The sequence below is a fragment of the Mya arenaria genome, chromosome 11 (assembly GCF_026914265.1).
Source record: "Mya arenaria isolate MELC-2E11 chromosome 11, ASM2691426v1".
Lineage (NCBI taxonomy): Eukaryota > Metazoa > Mollusca > Bivalvia > Myida > Myidae > Mya > Mya arenaria.
This window is the reverse complement of record NC_069132.1, coordinates 18,208,775-18,232,173: the sequence shown is the minus strand read 5'-3', so window position 1 is coordinate 18,232,173 and position 23,399 is coordinate 18,208,775. Positions and strand designations below refer to the sequence as shown.

At 35.0% G+C, this 23,399-nt stretch overlaps 1 protein-coding gene across 1 annotated transcript; it reads right to left on the bottom strand.

The window, feature by feature from the left end:
• Positions 1 to 5,279: 5,279 nt before the first annotated feature.
• LOC128208025 (serine/threonine-protein phosphatase PP1-beta catalytic subunit) lies at positions 5,280 to 21,223 on the bottom strand. The gene is made up of 8 exons (XM_052911306.1): positions 21,153 to 21,223; positions 19,364 to 19,495; positions 18,522 to 18,752; positions 16,632 to 16,736; positions 15,860 to 15,931; positions 13,042 to 13,193; positions 11,790 to 11,924; positions 5,280 to 11,482 (listed from the first exon to the last, which is right to left on the bottom strand). The coding sequence occupies exons 1-8, from the start codon at positions 21,202 to 21,204 to the stop codon at positions 11,384 to 11,386; spliced, it is 978 nt and encodes a 325-aa protein (XP_052767266.1). The 5' UTR covers positions 21,205 to 21,223; the 3' UTR covers positions 5,280 to 11,383.
• Positions 21,224 to 23,399: the final 2,176 nt, after the last annotated feature.

Here is a 23,399-nt window from a genome sequence, read left to right as displayed (position 1 = left end):
CATGATATGGAAAACATCCAAGGGACATAACTATGCAAAATCACCCGTGCTGAATATAAGAGAATGCACAACTAGGCTTAATCCTTATCATCTCTATGAAGTTGATTCAAAATCCGTAAAGTTTCCGATTCAACATTGTTTAGAGTCAAATATCTGCTGTGAATAGAATTGTGTTATTGGCACCAGATACAATGTACATGTATAGGAATGTCATGATATGTGTTATGGGCACCAGATACAATGTACATGTATAGGAATGTCATGATAGTGGCCGTTTGTATAGTTGGAGTCATAGCTGTTAAGAGTCCAAATACATGTATATCTCTTTTTTAACGGATACGTTTCACCTCTAAATGGCAAATTCTATCTTCAATATAATTTGAATGACATGAAATTGTAAAGGAAATTATGTTGGAATATTTTACGACATGACCTTTAATCTGTATGGAGACCAATGTCAGTTTTTTACCTCTATAGACATGTAATGCTCTCTTGATTTCCTGGTTTGTTGTACGTCTGTTTCTCATTTGATTACTTTAAATAGCATATGCATATTCATAATTTATAATTTCTGGCGAATAAACATAAAGGTTTTGGTTTTAATAATTATAATGTTTATTTAAGTAATAGGGTCAATTAAAAAAGGATACACACTACCTTTATGGTTGAACTAACGCAGTTAACTCCCCTGAGGATCTCTTTTATTCTTGATCTTGTATTTTTCTATTGCACACTACTTAATGAGCATGCTGGGTGTGGTTGACACCGGATAAATTGCTTCACCAATTCAATATTTTTATTTCATCCTTGTGGGAGATAATAATAATAACTTTATTTAAAGAAGGTAACACATTAAGACATAGGCATCATATTATAAACAAACATAACACACGACTTATTTACAATGTGGCCTTCTGAAAGAACATACACACGCACACACACATAAATGCTTAGAATGAAAACGCAAGCATAAATTTATGTTATTTCAAAAGGGTACGTATTAAAATGTTATACGAAAACATAAAGAAACATGAATATAATACATTAATTATAAGATCAATGCCGAACAATACATCAATTTGTACCTAAAGGTTAACAAATCGTATCATTAAAATTTATTAACTGAGTAAGTAGGACAGTCACACATGTATTTAACACCTTAGTCGAGATATATATAATGTAAAAACAATAGTCATGGAATTATGCGTACAATTCTTACAACGGTTTTTGCAATTGATGATGTAAAAAGAACTTCTTGCAGCAGGCTTTAAATGTATTTTCTGTGTTCGATTTACGTATTCGTTCTGGTAAAGAGTTCCAAACTGTCCCGCTGTAGCATGCAAACGAGTGTTTCTTGTATTGAGTTTTATGTCGAATGTGGGCAATGTCTTGTCGCGTAGAAGATCGTAATCCATATCTTGTATTGTTTGATAACTTTATAATGTCTCTTATATAACTCGGTGTAAGATTGTTAATAGATTTATATACCATAACAGCCGTTTGATATTTGCAACGGTATTCAAATTGAAGCCATTCTAATTTTTTAAATAATTCATGCAATGGCGTTCTTATAGGCTTAAAGAGAATAATTTTAGCAGCTCTTTTTTGAAGCATGGTTATTCGTTTCGTATGCGTTTGCTTGCTTTTCCCCCAAACACTACAACAATAGTCAAACATAGGAAGTATATATATACGATTTATAAAACAAATGTTTCATTTGATCCGTTAAAAAGTAATTAAGTCTTTTTAAAAGAACTATCTTTGCAGTCACTTTCTTGCAGACAAAGTCAACTTGCAGGTTCCATGACAATGATGAATCAATAACAATTCCAAGCAATTTCTTCGAAGTTACATTTTCAATAAGTACATTGTCTACAAATAATTTGAGTGCACATGCATTTCTTAACTTTGCATTTGAACCCAGCAACATGCAATTCGTTTTCAATGGATGTATGGCCATGTTGTTTATTTTGCACCACTCCGATATTATATCTAAATTTATTTGCAACGTACGTTCAATTTCCTGCGTATTTGAACTTTTTGCATATAGTGTAGTATCATCAGCATATAAGTCAATCAAGGAATTTTCTATTTCAAAGGTAATGTCATTAATATATATAAGAAAGAGAATAGGTCCAAGAATGGATCCTTGAGGAACTCCAGACCTTATACATCTTCGTGAAGATTGGAAACCCCCAAACTTTACAATTTGGTGTCTATCTTTCAAATACGAAGTTATCAGTTGAACGGTATTATCACTGAAATTGTATAATTTCAATTTATGTAAAAGTATTTGGTGATCTACTAGATCAAAAGCCTTTCGTAAATCAAGGAAGAGAGCACCTACACAGTTTCCATTGTCAATTCCATCAATCCAATCATCAATTATTCTTATCAACGCTGTGTGACAAGAATGATTTTCTCGAAACCCAGATTGAAATTCATGTATGATATTCGTATTTTTTTTAAATGTTTTGATTTGATCTGCCATGTGCCGTTCAAACACCTTTGACAGTGTTGGAAGGATAGAAATTGGTCTATAATTATTTGGATCATTGCGACCAGAAGATTTATATATAGGCAAAACCATAGCCTCTTTAAATGAGTCTGGGAATATTCCTAGCCGTATGCTATTATTTATAATGGACGTTAGTGGTATAACAATACAATCACAACATTGTTTTAGGATATTAGGCCCTATTCCATCTAATCCTGTAGCTTTCGCCGTATTAAGCTTATCAATATACATTTTTACCTCTGATGGGGTGATGTAAGATATATCAAAGTACTGACCCTTTAGCAAACTATTTAATTTAGTACCAAGTTTTGAAAAATGTGTTTCATCGAACACTGATTTACTGATACAATCGGATATCTCAGTAATACACGTCTAATATTTGTGCATCGCCAACAACATTTATTCCGTTTGAATGAAGGTATTGTGGTAATATTATACTATTATTGTTTGTAGTGTCATTATTATTATCATTCAACTCTCTGAGGTTCTTCCATAACACCCTAGAATCTTTACAGTTTTTAACAGCTTTATTGTAATAATCTTTCTTGGTTTGCCGTACTAATCGAGTAACTTTATTTCTTGAAAGTCGATATTCCGACCAATGTTGACGTTTTTTCAATCGATTTCTTTCTTTTGTATATGTATTTTATATACAAATAGAAAAGTCAGTATTCAAAATTCTAATGGCGCATTACAAATATGTACAACATGTGCCCAATTAGGGCGGTTAGTCTACCATATGTACTCTTCATTGAGTCACATATGTGTCACATTCAACTTAAACACAATGAACAAATTTGGAGATGTACTGAAATGATATCAGTAAGAATGTCGTGTTCACGTCATCCTCAAGTAATGGCTGTATTGGAGCGCCCATGAGCCTTAACGCAAAGATAATTTGGCTCAAGTTCTATAACCCTGATCCAAAGTCACTGCCACAAAACAAACTGTCGCTCAGTAGTTGAGACCTCAATAAGGCTGTCGATTTGAATTCGCTAATAACATGAACAATTGTGTCCGATATCTGGAGGTTGCAGCGTTCTCAGACGAGCAAGTAGGTTGCAGCGTTCTCAGACGAGCAAGTCCGTCCATTGATTTCCACGGCACCATATTTTAGCAACCGCATGCATCATGTTCCTATGATCAGTCCTGTTGTACACTTTGTATACAACAGATGGAGTGATGGTTGGCTGTAGTACCCTGAAGTAGGCAAAATCATATTTATTTTATCACAGCATATATTCAATCCAAACTCATATGAAATTTATCAGAAGCTTAAAGCCTCTAAAGTCATCTTCTTCAGTATGAAAAAGTTATGTTTATTATCTTGTCTTATAAATTTCAAAAGCAAAAGGTGCACTTGAAAAATAATGAAATGCATTTGTTTATACAGGGTGATCACATTAGTTAATATCTCCGTTGGTTTAACACTTATGGAAAATTACATCAGGGTATTTCAGCATCATGAAATCAACAATTGATGACTACAGGACAGTAATATAATCAGTGCATGTTTCTAGTGTACAATTACTTTCGTAACAGACTGGACAGGTGCATTTCATAGTTGCCTGTTCTGCATTATATCAAGAAGACTTGAAGCAAACAAAAATAGAGGCACATTTTCTATTACGACCTGTTTATTTGTTTATATTTACGAATAAGGAAATGAATTGCTGATTTCATAGGCCTTTTGAACATTTCTTATTAACTTTCTGATTTATAGCGAAACAAGTTGACAAAGTGAACTTTGGTCGAAAGAATGTTCAAGTAACCCACAGACCATAAACATTTCAATGTAAACACCTTTGTTTCAATGTTTACAAATTCTCACAAATTTACAAATATATTTGTATAACACCTTATGCAGTCATCTGACACTATGATGTATGGTCCTCATATGCAGACCAAATTGGTCCAGGTTTGATCACTGTTGCTAGCGCTGGTGTTGTTTATTCATTTTTTATGGGTTTTTTTTATGAAACTAGAGGTTGTTTTCTAGTGAAAACATTTGTAGTCCCAAATAAGCCAACCATACAGGGACTTCACATATATCACAAGCCACAGTGATTTATGGTCAGTAGTTGCTGAGAAGTAGTGTAGAGGACAAGAACAAGGAGAACGTACAAAACTAATTACGGTCAAATTATTGTGAACAAATAAAGGCACATCCAATATGGCCAACACACAGCTATCTTGGGGCCAATTGGAAAGCACAACATCTTTTTAAAACATTATTTATGTGAAATACCATAAGGACTCAGCATACACTGAAGCAATATTCCCTCCACAAAATCATGTATGGCTGCTATTCAACGATCTTGAATGCTAATGGAAGACTTTTTATGTAACGCACATCTTGAGTTTCTGTACCAAGCAATTACATGAATATTTCTTTAAAGTTGCAATAAAATCCATTCAGCAGTGATATTGATTTCTCATGGACAAACTAATTCATTTGTGCACTATATATAAACATCCTAAGCAAATTGTACATTCACAACTAGGCCTGATACTTATCATTCCTATGAAGTTGAATCAAAAGTCCGTCCAGAAGCTTTGAAGATTTAGCTTGGACTAACTTACATCCATCTATCCATTAAGACAAACACATCATCAAAATGACTTTAACCCCTATTGGTAGTTTTATCACCGTGTTTGAAAAGCCTATAAATAGAACATGTAAATCACAAGAACATGAACATGTGGAGAAATTTAATACTAGACCATTCCTCTTCGTTTTCATGTAAATAAAGACTACGTGCAGTGTATAAATAGTTTATTGTTAAATATCGCGAATACATGAAACATAACAGGACCTGCCAAATAAAATGAGAAAATAACGCGACTGATATGACATGTACACAGGTCCAGTGACAATGATAACAGCCTACAGAACACATTTTACACGCTATCATTTAACTCTAAAAATCTGGTATAAATGTGAAGCAGTACTACCAGTACAAATATCTAGAATCATTTATAAATACAAAATCAAAGATTTTGAAAATTAAAAGGCAAACATTGAAATGGCAATTATAACAATTTAAATTCAAAGATAAGACTACAGTCAACCAAAGATAACATGAAAAAATATTTCTTTAATTGATAATAATTTGATAAGATAACAAGAGGCACATCAGTGCCTGTGCTCCACTGGCCAAAAGGTTCAAGCAAAGACCACCTAACGAACATTTTCGTCAAGTTTCATAGAAATACAATCATCAATTTTTGAGGAGAAGTTATTTAAAAAAAATTTTTACTTTAATAGCTCTGGCTGCCATGTTGTGCAGTGGACCGAAATGATTTGGGCAATTTGAGTAAAGGAGCACCAAACAAACATTTCTGTGAAGTTTTATCGAAAAAAGGTCATCGGTTTCGACGACAAGTCGTATAAAGTTTTTTTTATTTTTTAGCTCTGGCAGCCATGGTGTGCAGTGGACTGGAACCATTTAACAAATTTTGGTTAATGACCACCCAAGGAACATTTCTGTCAAGTTTCATCAAAATCTGATCATAGGTTAACATTTAATCTGAATAGATTATGAAGCAAATATCTAACCTGAACAAAAACTGACGAGATAGAATCGACTTGGTGTTTCACTTACACTTTTCGGCCATTTAAGTTACTAAAAATAGCTGTTTCATAAACTTTCAGAATGTCACTTAAACGAAAATTAATGTTCAGTCTATATATACTTTCCTATGTATAAATGTAAGGTTTTTAAATTGATCTTTTTGTGAGAACTTTATGCTTATATGTTTACTCATAAATTATTATTGTTTAAAAATTATTTAAAGATGCTATACGTGAAAAATTAAGACATTATTTTTTTTTCTATTAAAGGAAGGTAATTCAGTAGTAAAATGTAATCAAAGCTATTAAAGCATGGCATTTCTTTTCTAACCATGTTGATATTATTACAGTCTATTCAAGCAAGATGCCTTTTGTTTTTACATAGTACCCATAGGTTCTGAAAAACAAGGAGCACTATTCCCAACAGAAGGATGTCACTCCCTATCACCGCATGAGCATCATAATAAAGAAATGTTTACTCAAACTGCAAGCTGCTCAATTGAAATAGGTATTTACCTCAAGCATACAGTTTTATAATGTGGCAAAATAGTCGGACTACTAGATTGTCATTCGGACTAGTAAAATATGCCATTATGCTAGTCCAACTGGCTAGTAGGTTAAAATGTTTTTCGTGAAGACTGCGGACGAGAAGTCCTTAAAGGTTTTTCTATTTTTAACTCTTGCAGCCATGTTGTGCAGCGGACCGGAACCATTTGGGCAATTTTGGTTAAAGGGTATCCCGATGAACATTTATGTAAAGTTTCATCAAAATCTGATAATCGGTTTCTGAGAAGATGTAGTTTAACGTTTTTTTCTATTCTTAGCTCTGGTGCCCATGTTGTGCAGCAGACCAGAACTGTTTGGGCTATTTTGGTTAAGGACTACCCAAGTAACATTTCTGTCAAGTTTCATTGCAATACGATCATCGGTTTCTGAGGAGAAGTCGTTTAAAGGTTTTTCTATTTTTACCTCTGGGGGCCTTCTTGTGCAGTGGACCGAAACCATTGAAGCAAATTTGATAAAGGACCATCCAAGGAACATTTCTGATAAGTTTCATCAAAATCTGATCATCGGTTTCTGAGAAGATGTTCTTTAAAGGTTTTTCTATTTTTTTGCCCTGGCAGCCATGTTGTGCAGCGGACCGGAACCATTTGAGCAATTTTGGTTAAGGACCACCCAAGGAACAATTCTGTCAAGTTTCATCAAAATCTGCCTATCCGTTTCAGAGGAGATGTCGTTTAAAGATTTTGCTCTTTTTAGCTGTGGCGGCCATATTGTGCAATGGACCAGAACCATTTGAGCAATTTTAATAAAGGACCACCCAAGGAACATTACTGTCAAGTTTCATCAAAATCTGCCGAACCGTTTCAGAGGAGATGTCGTTTAAAGATTTTGCTATTTTTAGCTCTGGCGGCCATATTGTGCAATGGACCGGAACCATTTGAGCAATTTTGGTAAAGGACCACCAAAGGAACATTCCTGTGAAGTTTCATCAAAATCTGCCTATCCGTTTCAGAGGAGATGTCGTTTAAAGATTTTGCTATTTTTAGCTGTGGCGGCCATATTGTGCAATGGACCAGAACCATTTGAGCAATTTTAATAAAGGACCACCCAAGGAACATTACTGTCAAGTTTCATCAAAATCTGCCGAACCGTTTCAGAGGAGATGTCGTTTAAAGATTTTGCTATTTTTAGCTCTGGCGGCCATATTGTGCAATGGACCGGAACCATTTGAGCAATTTTGGTAAAGGACCACCAAAGGAACATTCCTGTGAAGTTTTGTCAAAATCCGCTTATCAGTTTCAGAGGAGATGTCGTTTAAAGTAAAAGTTTACACACGCACGCACGCACTCACGACGGACAATCTGTGACGACATAAGCTCCATGGCCTTCGGCCAGTGGAGCTAAAAATAGGTAGTACTTTACTAATGTTATAATTGGATTCTCCTAATTTGCTGCTGTAGTATAATCCTGTTAGAGTCTTATCCTGTATGGACAGTACATAAGTACATACATGTAACCTATTTCCATTTTGGTCTGTCTGCAAAAAGAAACTAAGAAAAATGTTTAAATCTGAAATTGATTAAAAAAATATTTGCAAATATATAAGTGCCATGTTGAGAGTGAAAAATTGTTCCTGCACCATTTACAAAAATCTGAATGCTGTAACATGTATTATATTAAAATCAAATCATAATTAAACACAAATATTGGAAAAATCAAATGGTTCAATGTATGCAATATAATATAGAATTTAACAGTTTAATTTACAAATATATAACTTGTATATTTTTTAAAAACACTGCCAAACATTAATATTAAAGAGTATTAAAGTTGATTTTTTTTTAGTTTTTCCAAAAAATTACTTTCCATATTTTTGCCAAAATTAAATTTCATTTGAACATCAGTTTTGTATCAAAAACATGAAAAAGTACACTGCAAAAAAGGAATCATAAGGATTATTCTACATTAAAAACATACTTATCTCGAAGGAAGCGCAATGCAGTTCATGCAACAGATATAAAGCATTAAAGTCAACAAAAAACTTAAACAAGAGGATGAACTAAAAACCAAATAACAACAACTTGTAGCAAAATATAAATAAAGAACACCAGTATCAGAATGATTAAGAAGCAATTCCTATATGGAGTAAGGAACAAAGTAGACTCTAGAATTGCAAGATATAATCTAAAAATACTAACCAATCAATAAAACCGACTTAATTACTCCTATGAATTCACAAGATGTCAAAGAAATAAAAAGTAAAAAAAAAACTCTATAAAGATATATTCTTGACATTTTAAATAAATGGCTTTAGCCTTCAAACAAAAGGTAATCTTTATAACACCATTTAGGTATGTACATTCATGATCTTACCAGCTTCCATGCACTTTTGCAGCTGTTAAATGGAAACACCTAGCTGTTTCTTGAAACATTTCTGAAAAGACTCTAATAAAGGAATGAACAAATATCTTTACAATTAGGTAACTCATCGATCAGAATTTAACATACAAGTAGAGAGAAATAACTAGTATAAGATCAATTATATAGCAACCTTGCAAATACAATGGAAATAAAAATATACAGACAAATTAGAAGCAGATCTCTATAGTTTGGCATTGTCTCAATAAACATAATGTATTCTCTCCAATGTACACAACAGTTATATACTGTAAATTTAAATAAAGTTTATACGGTTACATAGAAGAAAGAATGTATATCATGAATGCTTGAACATCAACAGCGGGAAGACATTCTACATTCAAGAAAAGAAAGCCTGTTTCACTTCATTTCTACATGTAACATTGTCTCATATTAATAAAATATACTCATGATTTCTCTCTCATCCCGAAACACCGACCGCAGCAAGAAACACCATCTATTTGCATATGGTATATCACATTACAATGTACAAAAATATAAATACAACAATGTACATATGGTTATTATGATGATTGCTTTAAACAGGTTAAAAATGTGTAAACATGTGCCTGTTGCCATTTATAAAAGGTTCTGGGGCCTCATTTATTGATGCTGGTAGCTTGTTGGGCACAATGTAATTAAAGTATTTTACAATAACAATCTACAATACTATGGGCTCCTTCATTCTTTATGCAGGAAGACAGCTGTCTGACGACAAATTAACAATTCATCTATCAGATACAATCTGCTACAGGAAAGCCACTTAAAAAAAAAATTCCAAAAATGAATCTACTTAAATCTATTGTGAAACAAGCCAATTTTGTGCTTTCTATATTTTTGCATTTTCAACATATACATAACCAGCAAGGTTTTCAATAAACAGTAGAAACTACAGTCATGTTAGTTGAGCAATATGAGTTTACAATTTATCATCTTAAAAGCAAGAGAAGACTACCCCTACAAGGCTTCATATTGAATCAGCAAGAGACAGCAGGTATTCGTGTTCATGTTTAATACAAAAATCTACATGTTGTAACTATTGTCATACAAGTATCATAACAAATCTTCATTAAAATATCAAGCAGTGTGTACACTGTGTAGCAACTTGATAAATGTTTTAACAGGTTCCAGTAGGTGGAAGAGTTTTGTTTGCTGCTTTACACAACTGTGCAGCGGCTACACAAATGTGCCTGTGCAGCAGCTACACAAATGTGCCTGTGCAGCGGCTACACAAATGTGCCTGTGCAGCGGCTACACAAATGTGCAGTGGCTGCACAACTGTGCAGTGGCTGCACAACTATGCAGTGGCTGCTCAACTGTGCAGTGGCTACACATATGTGCAATGGCTTCACCACTGTGCAGTGGCTACAAATCTGTGCAGTGGCTTAACACTGTGCAGTGGCTACACAACTGTGCAGTGGCTACACATCTGTGCAGTGGCTACACTACTGTGCAGTGGCTGCTTAACTGTGCAGTGGCTACACATCTGTGCAGTGGCTTCACCACTGTGCAGTGGCTACACATCTGTGCAGTGGCTTCACCAATGTGCAGTGGCTACACATCTGTGCAGTGGCTTCACCACTTAACAGTGGCTACACAACTGTGCAGTGACTTCACAACTGTGAAGTGGCTACACAACTGTGCAATGGCTACACAAAAACACAAGAGTTAACTTCCTGTTTCTCCTAGACAATAGGTAAAACAAAGAGAAATGCCACTAGCTCAATACTGAATTAAAATCAATTAGGATACAAACTGGTTTATGTTTTGAGGCACCAATGAGCTATTAAAACCATACTTTCCCTCAAACAGAGGCACTTAACAGTATAGCCATACTCTCCTCCAAACAGAGGCAAGTAAATGTACCTTAATCAACAACCTTTCTTGGGCAAGCCTTATGTTACAATTAGAAATTTATATCAATGTTCAATTAATCTAAAATGGAATAAATGCAAGTCAATTAGAAAATGCCTCTGTATCATTTCTTTTAACACTCAACCATGTTTTTTAAACTATACAAAAATTGAGCTTTGCACAATATTCATTTTTTATATAATTTTGTATAAAATGCTAATACGATAACTGAACTATTTCTAACGTAGCTTAAACACCCAAGCACAACCCAATGAACAAATTTGTATCTTGAATTACACAGTGTGATAAAATGAAAACCACAACTCAAATTGTCCTCACTGTTGAGATGCGGCCCTTTGTCAATGTCAATGAACGTCTGTGAACATGTGATGAAAGTATGTAAATATCACGCAAGTGGCACCAGTCATGTAAACGGTATACATGTGTGTATGTGTGTCTCTCTGCTCGTGTATGTGTTTGTCTCTGCCCGTCTATGAAAAGTTGTAGAAGTTAGGTTATTTCTTCTTGGGGGGCCCCCTGGGAGGTGTGATGGGTCGACCAGAGTTCATGCCCCCGTACTGGTACTTGGCTTTTTTCTCTGAGGGCTTCAAGATCTGCCAACATACAATAGAAGGCATATAATAAGCTGATGATAAGCATGAAAATGTAATATATGTATGAATGATCTGCATGTGTGTCTACAAGTCTCTATGAACTGACTGAGTGGTGTATAGGAAATGCTTCTCTTTCTACAGATTAAGATAAATGCTACTGGGAAAGCATAGGACTGTTATCATAGTAATGATAAATTTCATATAAATAATGATGTAATATTTGGTTAAGAACATACTACAGACTAGTTACCAGAGCTTTTTTTTATAAAATGACAGTATGAACTCAGACTTGTTTATGGAAACTGACCTGGAAGGAGCACATGAGAGCTTCATCCACCGACATCATCCCTCCGGCGTTGTCAAACTCCCCGCAGTAGTTGGGTGCAGAGAAAAGCGTGACAAGCTGCCGCTTTGCAAAGAACTCGTAACCATCCTCAACCACCTGTCAAATTTAATTATGGTGAAAATTGTAATTAAACTAGAAATTGCTTTTTTGAAAAAATGCTAGTCTCCTCTATTGTGTGGTCGAAGCTGAGAAAAAATAAATGATGGACATGAAATTTATAATTTTGGACTGGAGACAAACCAACAGTGAAGTTTGGTGTATTAACCCGTATTAAATAGTGAACATCTACTGCGACCTTGACCTTTGACCTACTGATTTCAAAATCAATAGGGGTCATCTACTAGTCATGACCAACTAGCATACCAAGTATTAAGTTCCTGGGTGCAAGCATTCTTTATTTATTGAGCGGAAAAAAATTGTGACGTACAGACTGACTGACGGACTGATCACAAAATCAATAGGGGTCATCTATTAGTCATGACCAACTTGCATACCAAGTATGAAGTTCCTGGGTACAAGTGTTCTTTAATTATTGAGCTGAAGCATTTTTAAGCTTAAGGTCACCACCAAAATATCCTTGTTTACCTAAACGTAACCTTGACCTTTGACCTACTGATCTCAAAATCAATAGGAGTCATCTACTAGTCATGAACAACTAGCATACCAAGTATGAAGTTCCTGGACCCAAAGGATCTTTAGTTATTGAGCGTAAACCTTTTTTTCACCTCAAATATGCGCCCTTGACCTTTGACCTACTGATCACAAAATCAATAGGGGTCATCTAATAGTCATGACCAACCAGCATACCAAGAATGAAATTCCTGGGTCTAAGCGTTCTATAGTTATTGAGCAGAAATGAAGTGTGACGTACAAACTGACGGACTGACTGACAGACTTACGGACAGGGCAAAAACAATATGTCTCCCCATGAAAGGGGGAGGCATAATAACAGTCTTCCAAATTCCAAGTAAAAGCCCGAAATATTCTGATGGGCTAATCACTCAGCTGCCATGAACACATCTATTTCATGTTTGGTCTATAACTTAAATGAGGAATTCATCTGTTCACATGTTAATATTTCTATTCACTTGCATTGTTAACTATATGTAAAGGAGGATTTTATATTAAATTAACTCTGTTACACACACAGGATAAAGGGCTTTCCAAATTTAATATCAATTTTATAAAATTTATAAACTTAGTGTCATGTAACCTGGTGAGCTCTGCATATCAAGTCTAGGTCATGTCTGTTGAGAAACTTGTTCACGACGTCTCCACCAAATGTGAAGGACACGCCCCGGTCATTCTCTCCCCAGCCCGATACATCCTTGTCTGGGTCAGACCACAAAAGGTCACACAGCAAACCTGCAAACCACAATGAAATTACAGCTAGGCCTTCAAACTAAAATGCCTATATCATCTACCTGGCAACAGGATAGATAACCTTCAAACTTAGATGCAACACACTCAAGTTTATGTTTACTGGCAGTCTTATGTATAATGACTGTATTTTGGTGAACTTTTGTATTCTGGCAGTCTTATGCATTCGGTCATTCTTATGAATTCTGGCAGTCTTATGTATTTTGTCTGTCTTATGTATTCTTGCTGCCTTATGTATTCCTTCAGTTTATTGTATTCTGGCAGTCAAATAAGAGCTCAAGGTAAGCTATTGTGATCGGTCTATGTCTGGCGTCTGGCGTGCAGCGTCAACAATTGGTTATAATTATCATCTTCTCCTAAACCGCTTGGACAATTTTAATGAAACTTCATGATCCTTGGTTGGTGCTTTTACAAAACTGTTGAAAGAAATGAATTCCATGCAGAACTCTGGTTGCCATGGCAACCTAAATGAAAAGCATCAACAATTGGTTATAATCATCATCTTCTTAACCGCTTGGACAATTTTAATGAAACTTCATAGGAATGATCCCTAGTTGGTGCTTTTTCAAAACTGTTCAAAGAAATTAATTTCATTAGAACCCTGGTTGCCATGGCAACCTAAAGGGAAAAGCAATTGGTAATAATCATCATCTTCTCCTAAACCGCTTGGACAATTTTAATGAAACTTCATATGAATGATCCATGTTTGGTGCTTTTTCAAAATTGTTCATCAAAGAAATGAATTTCATGCAGAACTCTGGTTGCCATGGCAACCTAAAGGAAAAACTACAAAACTTTTTTGGCAAATACTATGAGGCCTAGCGCTTAAATATTTGGTGTTTAACATTGTCTATTGGTTATCTACATGTACCACGTTTATTCAAATTATGCCCCTTGAGAAAAATTGGCCTCACCCTGTGGGTTACAAATTCATTTTATTAAAATCTGAAAGTTATGTCAAGTTTTCTCTTGAAGCAAGGGCAGCATGTCTTGCTATATGGTCTCCCTTTTTGTTGGAGATTGCACTACTTCCTATTTTTAGTAACAAGGGAATAGATTTTTAGTTTTATTAAGTCTTCAACATAGTCACTTCTAAGGTAATTATTGTTCTTTTTTAGGTTCATAAATTCAAAAAATTATTATACACTTTATTCATTAGAAGAAATTTCATTTTTACTTCATGAAAATTTAATAATCAGACTTTTCCATTGAACTTCATGTAGATTATTGTAAACTTCATGTAGATTATTCTAAGCTACAGTCATATCTTTTGTTTGGATAGTGAATAAGCCTTATATAAAGAAGGATTGATACTAAACATATGAAGGAAGGTGATGTTGTCCTAGATGGAAGAAGAGATAATATAAGTTAAAGGTGCAGAATGGTTACGGACATTTGATTTTTAGAGCTTAAGGCAGTTTATTGATTTTATTGGATGGTGCACTGTTTGTTGTTTGTGTGTCTATACTAATTTAACATTGTTTTGTCAGTGTGCAGGTAAATGAACGAAGTTCTGTCAGTGGGAAGGCAATTGAACAAAGTCCTGTCAGTGTGCAGGCAACTGAAAAAAGTCCTGTCAGTGTGCTGGTACCTGTATCAAGTGCTGTCAGCGTGCAGTCAAATATCAAGTCCAGTCAGTGTGCAGGCAACTGACCAAAGTCCTGTCAGTATGCAGGTATGAGAATCAAATTCTGTCAGTGTGCAGTCAATCATCAAGTCCTGTCAGTGTGCAGGCAATCACAAAGTCCTGTCAGTGTGCAGGAAACTGTGACAAGTCCTGTCAGTGTGCAGGCACCTGTGACAAGTCCTGTCAGTGTTTATCCAGGCAACATTTTAGACCAGTATGTTTTTTCAATATTCTTTGAGAACAAATATCAACCTGTATTGATTACAGAGGTTAAACTCTGTTACTCAGGTGAGCGATTTGGGGCCATCATGGCCTCTTTTTAGGTATTCTGGCTGTCTTGTGTATTCTGACTGTCTTATGCATTCTGTCAGTCTTATGTATTCTTGCTGTCTAATGTATTCTGGCTTTCTTATGTATCCTAGAAGACCTGTGTATTCCTGCTGTTTTATGCATTTTGACAGTCTTATATATTCTGGAAGTTGTATGTTTTCTTTCAATCTTATGTATTATGTCAGTCTATTGTATTCTGGCTTTCTTGTGTATTCTGTCAGTCTTATGTATTATGTCAGTCAATTGTATTCTGGCTGTCTTGTGTATTCTGGCTAACTTATGTAGTATGTCAGTCTAATGTATTCTGTATTCTGTCAGTCTTATGTAAGAAACAGGTACATCTTACACTATATAAGCTCGCCTGTGTGTTACCTGTGTCAGGTACATCTTAAACTGTAATAGCCCGCCCGTGTGTTACCTGTGTCAGGTACATCTTACACTATAATAGCCCGCCAGTGTGTTACCTGTGTCAGGTACATCTTACACTATAATAGCCAGCCCACGTGTTACCTGTGTCAGGTACATCTTACACTATAATAGCCCGCCAGTGTGTTACCTGTGTCAGGTACATCTTACACTATAATAGCCTGCCCATGTGTTACCTGTGTCAGGTACATCTTACACTATAATAGCCCGCCCGTGGGTTACCTGTGTCAGGAACATCTTACACTATAATAGCCCACCCATGAGTTACCTGTGTCAGGTACATCTGTGGGTCGCATGATTCGCCGGATCTGTTCCATGGATTGTAAATCTGGTGAAAGTCCTGCAAGGTTCAACATGAGTAAAATTAACAGTCAACAAATGGATGGAATACTCATTTTTCATAAAAATGATCATTTTAATTTGAAAGTTTTAATTGATTCAATACAGTTATACTGATTTATGATTTCGAGATTCATTTAAGATTCCCTTTGCAGTAAGCCCATTCCAATTAACATGAAAACAATAATAGCTCAGATCTGAATTAAATGTCAAATTAGAATTATTGTTATTTATCCCTGCAAAAGGACGGTTACCGAGTTCTTTTATTGAACATATCTTAAGTTAGCAACACATTTCCAATTTCATTCGAACACTGATAATGTGTTAGCAAAACTCTAAACATAAATCGTCTATTTGATCTTATACAAGTTTTATCAGGCCTCAATTTCTCAAACGATCTGATCATTTATAGCTATAGACATGATTGCCTGAATGCATTAAAAGTTGTTGTTGTTGTTGTTGTTTATAACACAATTAACCTATAAAGCATGCTATTTTTGTGTCAGTATCATTTGTGTGGTTTTCTCATTTTGAAACAAGATTATCCAAATGATAAACTAGCTTTTTTTATTCTGAAATTCGGTAAGTAATTTTGCTAGATGATATGAGATACTAAAGCTTGTAAGGCGTAAGATTTTACAACAAATTGGGGACAGCTTTGTGTACATAACACTTCTCCATTTTTCTGTAAGCTTACATACCTCCATGACAGCAGAATATTTTCTCGTCAATGATGGCTGCTATAGGCAAACAGTTGAAGCAGTCTGTGAATGTTTTCCATAACTTTACATTGAATCTTCTTTTGCCTGAAACAAATCAATTAGTCCCTTACACAGAGGAGCTACATTATAAAAGCATTTAAGCACCATTAATTTTTTTCGATTGTAGCATTTTTAACACAAATTTAGAAAAAAAGCAATTGGCGACAGTTTTTCAAAGCTGTATCATAGCTACAGTGATTTTTTCATAATATTTTCTGAAAAATCAAATAAGCAGCACACTAAGCTGCCTACATGAGGTCTCTGTAGTTACTTAAGCATGCCGCTGTTGTGACATATTGGATAATTAGGGCACGGCTAGGTTAATTGATTCAGAATTTCAATGACATCCTTTAATGACTGTTAGTAGCAAAAGTGTGACAATTGTTATAGCCAGATCAAATACTTCTGAAAGGCTATAATTACTACAAAAACAAGTTAGAGTGCAAAATATTTAAGGTCAAATTGCAAAGCAAAACTAAAGAAATGAATATGTAGTTTTGATTCTTAAATTTCATAAACTTTAAAAAAGAATAAATATGTAATTGTATGACAGTAAAACAATGTGCTAATTAAAGATGCACTTTTATTCCCAAATAAGATTTACCACACTTAATAATCTTGTTTTAATATTCCAAAAAGATGAATAAATGTCGAAAACAATGGTTCTTATGAAATATACCAAGCTGAATTTGAAAGACATATGCATAAAATACCGTATGTCTACCTTATGAGACTATAGTAGACCACAGTAAATCATTTAATCATTTAATATTTTTGCTCTTTCTGCTATTAAATACACCGTTACAATCTTGTTATCAGTATTAAATATTTTCCATAAATGCATTACCAGTATTTAGTATGAAGTTAAAAGTTTATCAGTCAAAATTGATGTTGGTTATAGATGTGTATGTCTTGATTTTGTATTAGAGTGTCACTATAAATGTGATTATTTTACAATATAATTTTAATGATATTCCTTCTTTATTTTTTATCAGGGATGTGATTTGTCTGCAGAATCGCTGATTTCAACAGATCTGATGGCTGCAGGACCATCTAAGGTTCTTAGTATACTTAAAGGCCGGGGTGCATAACCCCAAATATCATACCGGACAGTCATTAAGCCTATTTGGCAGAGGAGGTGTGGCTAATCAGGATAATGAGGTCTGCTCTGGTCAGCAGTTTTGATTGTTAACATTCACATGACTTGTGGTGTTTTATGCTGCTGAGAAGAGTGGTACAGAAGATTTTGTCCATTGGTTTCTCATTTGAGAATAGATAAATCAATTACATTTACAATACCATGACCAATACCTCCACAGATATTTATATTTGTTTGACAGTCATAAAAAATAATAATTGAAAAGTAGTATTTATAACTGTTTGAGAAACTTGGAAGTTGACTAGATAATTATGTTAATGGTACACTAAATAAACCATGTGACAAATTTTAGCTATTTATGTTTGTTAATTATTTGTATGTTTGAAAAAAATGTTCTGGCAGTCTGTACTAGCAGACAGCTCTGTGAGGTCAAGTGAATTGGCCATTTTTCTGCCAGTCTGCCTTTTATACTATAACCCTCTCCTTTAAACCCTAGGAGCTTCAGGGGGGCTCCCTCTGAACCCCTACAAGGGGCACTCATGCGCCCCCTAGACCTCCTGCGAACAGTGGCAAAAAAATCTCAAAACCCGGAGGGAAAGTTTCAAATGCATAACTATAAAGATTTTTAAGCTATGGCCAGTGCTCAAATTGCATAAAATGCAATGTCAAGCAGCCACCAACAAGCAGGCTATACCCTGACCTCAGAAAGATCACCTACCAGTATTACTTACATTCATCATAAAAGCCATATATTCTGTTGATACTGGCACATTCATGGTTCCCACGCAGTAAGAAGAAGTTTTCTGGATATTTGATTTTATAGGCAAGCAATAAACAAATGGTCTCTAGTGACTGTTTCCCTCTGTCCACATAGTCACCAAGAAATAAATAGTTTGACTCGGGGGGAAAACCACCATATTCAAACAACCGCATCAAGTCTGTATACTGGCCATGAATGTCCCCTGAAATAAAGTTCAGATGAAAAACATAACACAAAATACATGGGCTAAAATGTCTTTAATACTTTCTGATGAAATATCATCTTATATTTACTGCTATAATTTTCGGCGACATATCATGATATTGTCACTGATGTTATTTTCAATGGTCTAACAGACATATATATATAGGTTACTATAGGTTAAAATGTTTCAAAAGAATGTTCATGATCGCGTGACAATGTTGTTTCGCACACATTTCCTTTTGTTGAAACTATTCTGTTCTACTGTTCTACTATTATCTTAACATAAAAGAAACAGAAAATCTGTTGTTCTGCCCCTAAGACCAAAATCTTATTCACTCAAAATCACAGAAACTGTTGATGATTACTTAAAATAAGTAAATGCAGCTTGCTTTCTGTGATTACAAGGTGGAAAATATATTAAAATGAACCAAGCAATATCCTCTCTATTCTGGTATTCATATCATTATTAGTGTAAGAGCAAATATGAGTGGCTAAATTATAACTTCCTCCACTCAATACTAACTAACAATGGTAACAAGAGTTACAAGACTGATGTGCATTGTTGGGGCTATTAAGAAAATTGGTCTTTGTTTTGTTTAATTTGCATACCACATATCTTCAGTGGTGCTTCCAGTTCTAGTAATATTGGCTGTTGCAGAAATATTTCCCTTGACTTTAGGCACAACCCTCGAACCTCGGCTTCCGTCATCTGGACTGTCTTCCCTGGGCGGCATCCTCGAACTGCAATATTCATTCCAATAGATCAAATTAATAACACTGAACGCTGATTTTGTAGTACTCCATTTCTACATCTATAGGGTTGTTCTAAGCATTAACAATGATGAGAATAACAAGAAGTGCTAAATGTCTCTTTAACTATTATTTAAAACACTGTACCCACTTACTAGGCTCAGAGAACTTCTCCTGCCTACCACGAAGAGATTGTGAATTTTTGTGCTAAATTAGGTCTATCACGAAGCTTGTCGGAAGTGGCCGAGTTATTATAACGATTTGGTGGAGTTGTTCCGCTTGGCATAATTGTTGTCTGTGTCAGTCAAGTTTCGTTTGATTAGAAAGGTAGAGCATGCGTTTTAATGCATTTAATGCTTGTTTTGTGCAAAATAGCTTTGTACTAACATGGTAAAATATGAATATAAACCTTTATTATCCATTTCAAACATAAAATACTTCACTAAGTACAATTTCAATATTTTTCAAACCCACCCAGTATTTGCACAAACCCGTCAAGACGTTAGGGATTGGAAGAATCCCATATAACACGTCTATTATTTTAGACTACCCAAGCAATGTGTCAGTAAGTATGGACTGGTAGCTTAAAACAGACATGTGAATTCTACCGACAGTAGACAAAATCTACCGCTTTAAAGACCCTTCTACCGAAGAAACAACAACCCTACTTGTTCTTTTAAATAAGGTAGACCAACTGGAAATGTGACGAAACATCCAGTAACTCTGGAATTAGTCCACCTAAATGGCCGTCAACGATTCCTTTGACAATTTTTTTACCATGGCAGACTCGTGACGTCCACCATCCCAGCAAAAAGTAGCAAACGGTCCTTGTGCAGAGAATCCTCACGGCCACAATTTTGAAATTATCTCCGTTATAAATTCAAATTTCAACGAAAATATTATTGCCTACTATTTAACACATATTTAAGTATGTCAGTATGCCCAAAAAAAATGTTCAGTTATCATAAAACACTTACAAGTGTCGATTGTTATAAAGTATCCCGATATCGGTAAATCTGGAACAAATCTGATTGGTCGTGTACATGTATAACGGTATTTGTGACCTATAATATATTAATGTGAAAATAACAACTCTAATGACAAATTAAATCCAGTTCAGATCACTGTGGGATAAAAATTGAACAACTTTGTCATTATTATTCAACATCAATGCATATTTTTACAATATAATATTTCGCCCGTTGTTAAATGGTAGAGAGTTGTAGCCTTACAAGGATACATAAGAAATGTCAAAATAATAAAATAGTATCCCTGATCGCTCATTATTGTAGCTACCTCTGGAATAAACTGACCAGGTGGACTTATCCATTTTTTACTTTATTAAAATAATGCGGACTATTTCTGAGGTGACTGCAAGTGTTAATTCCTGCAGTACCCCCTAGACTTTACAGTCAATCAACGGACAACTGTCTAGCTCATCAGTAGGTATTAGACATTAATAGCAGATAAATAAATTGTGTTTTTTTACTATTACAGTATCTTGTCAATTTTCGAGGTGGGAAAAGCAGAAATGCTTTATGAGATTAAGAATACTATCAAGTCTACAGTGCACCATAGATAACAGTAATAAATGGATATGATTTCAGATTATCTTCGGTTCGTTTTTCATAATTTAAGACCCTGGTACCTTCTAAAAGACGCGCAATTAAACTGTCAACATTCAGTTCCGTCTCCGCCATAGTGAAAGGAAATATTAGATATGACGTCATTAGACAACACCTTGACCTCGGAGAAGTCACAGTCTCGCATTTAAACGAAAACGTTGGTCAGGAAGATTTACACATTGTAAATGATTGGAAGAGAGGATTAAATGATTAATTAAAATATCTGTATATACAATACGCCAATAGTTTTAGAAAAATGTCATATTAATTGAATTCGCAACGAAAGAGAACATAGAATTTAGGTAAAATGGTACTAATTTTTGTACTAAACTTTGACGCATACTCAAATCAGCGGTTACTTCCCTTTAAAAAATGCAAGGAGACCTTGTGTCAAATCATGACTCGTTTGCGTAAAAGCCGCACATTGAGCACTTTTAAAGTCTCACTCTCGGCCTTTTCACTATACGACAGCTATTCATATTTACGAATGAGTTTTGTCTGATGCCTCCCTGAACGTGTCTTATTGACCTTCTTTTCTGTATGACAGCGAAAAGTGTTGAAAAAATAATTTTGTTCAGAGTGTTGTATACCATGGAAGACTGTGAAATGTACAAAGACACAATTTTTTATTGCATGTTTACTGTGTGATGTCCGATCAACAAGTGTCTTTAAAGTGTAAAACATCAGTATACAATAAACAATACATGCAATAGAGCTTATGATTAAAGGGAAGTGAAGGAATTTAACTTTGTCTATTGTGGTGTTTGACTAGTGTAGATAATACAAAACAGAGGTATGTTAACCTGTAAAACGTAAGATGAAATTTGAGACAATACGATAATATAAGATAAGATAAGAACATATTAAAGTAAGGTACAATATACATCAGCTCTCAGAGCTTTTTTTAACCGACTATGTTTAACTTGAAATAATTTATAGTAACAACACATTTATAACAGTAACTCCTACTGTTCATGAACATTTCTATAGGATAAACTTTAACAGAAATAATGCAGCAGAAACCAACTGGGCAACCAGAGTTAACACATTATTGTAATCTATGGGATTTACTGATGTTCGGCTTTAACAAGATAAGATAAGATTTATTTAAAGTCGGCAAGACAGATATACAGACAACATAAGCTCTGATGAGCTTTTATAACGAGGGTTTGGACACAGAAACTAGTTTGAATACATCTTTAATTTGAGAGCTAGATATTGTTTTATACAATAATGGAATGATGAGCTCTTGGAATCACCAAAAGCTTCAAAATAGGTAATATTTGCATAGTTTAATGGTTAGTCATATTTAGACACAATGAAACATGAGAAGTTCAGAACAGCGTTAACACAATTGCGAGTGGCTTCACGTAGATATAGGGAATAGTTGGCAGTCGGTATAAACCACAAGAAACGAATATGCCAACTCTATAATACACTCATGGACGAATTTTATTTATCATAGAATGCCCATTACATTACGATTAACGACTATTATATACCAATGACAACGACGATAACAACTATTTAATAGCCGGCCCGCTGTAATAAACACAAATACACAAACTCAACACACTATATTTGATTTACAAGTGTAAGAAATTCAAGCGCCTTTACAAGCATTGCATTTGCGCTGTCTTTTGACGAAAATACGATATGGTTACAATTAGGCCCATTTACACGCCGTCTTTTCACTACCAGACGGCATGATAACATTCAGGCGTCTTTACACGCCGTCTTTTGACGTAACCAGACGGCATGATAACATTCAGGCGCCTTTACACGCCGTGCTTTGGCAACAACACGCAATAACGTTTAGCTACCATTAAACTTTATGCTTTGAAGCCAAGACGACACTTTATTTGGGTGCCTTTACACGGCGTCCTTTGGTGGCAAAAAGACATTATATTTAGGCACTTTAACACACCATGCTTTTACGTAAAGACGACAGGCAACTTTACACGGCGTGTTTTGAAGGCAAAACGACATTTCATTAAAGCGCCTTTACACGGCGTCCTTTTGCGGCAAGATGACCTTATATTTAGGCGCCTTTTCACGGCGTCCTTTGAAAGCAAGAAGACATTACATTTCGCCACCTTTACACGGCGTCCTTTGGCGACAAGACGATCTTACACTTAAGCGCCTTTACACGCGGTGCTCTGGCGTAAGCCATTACATTTAAGAACATTTTCACGTCGTCCTTTTACATTCCCTGTATGCACTGTGGCCCTGTATGTACTCTGACCCTGTATGCACTGTTCCCCTGTTTT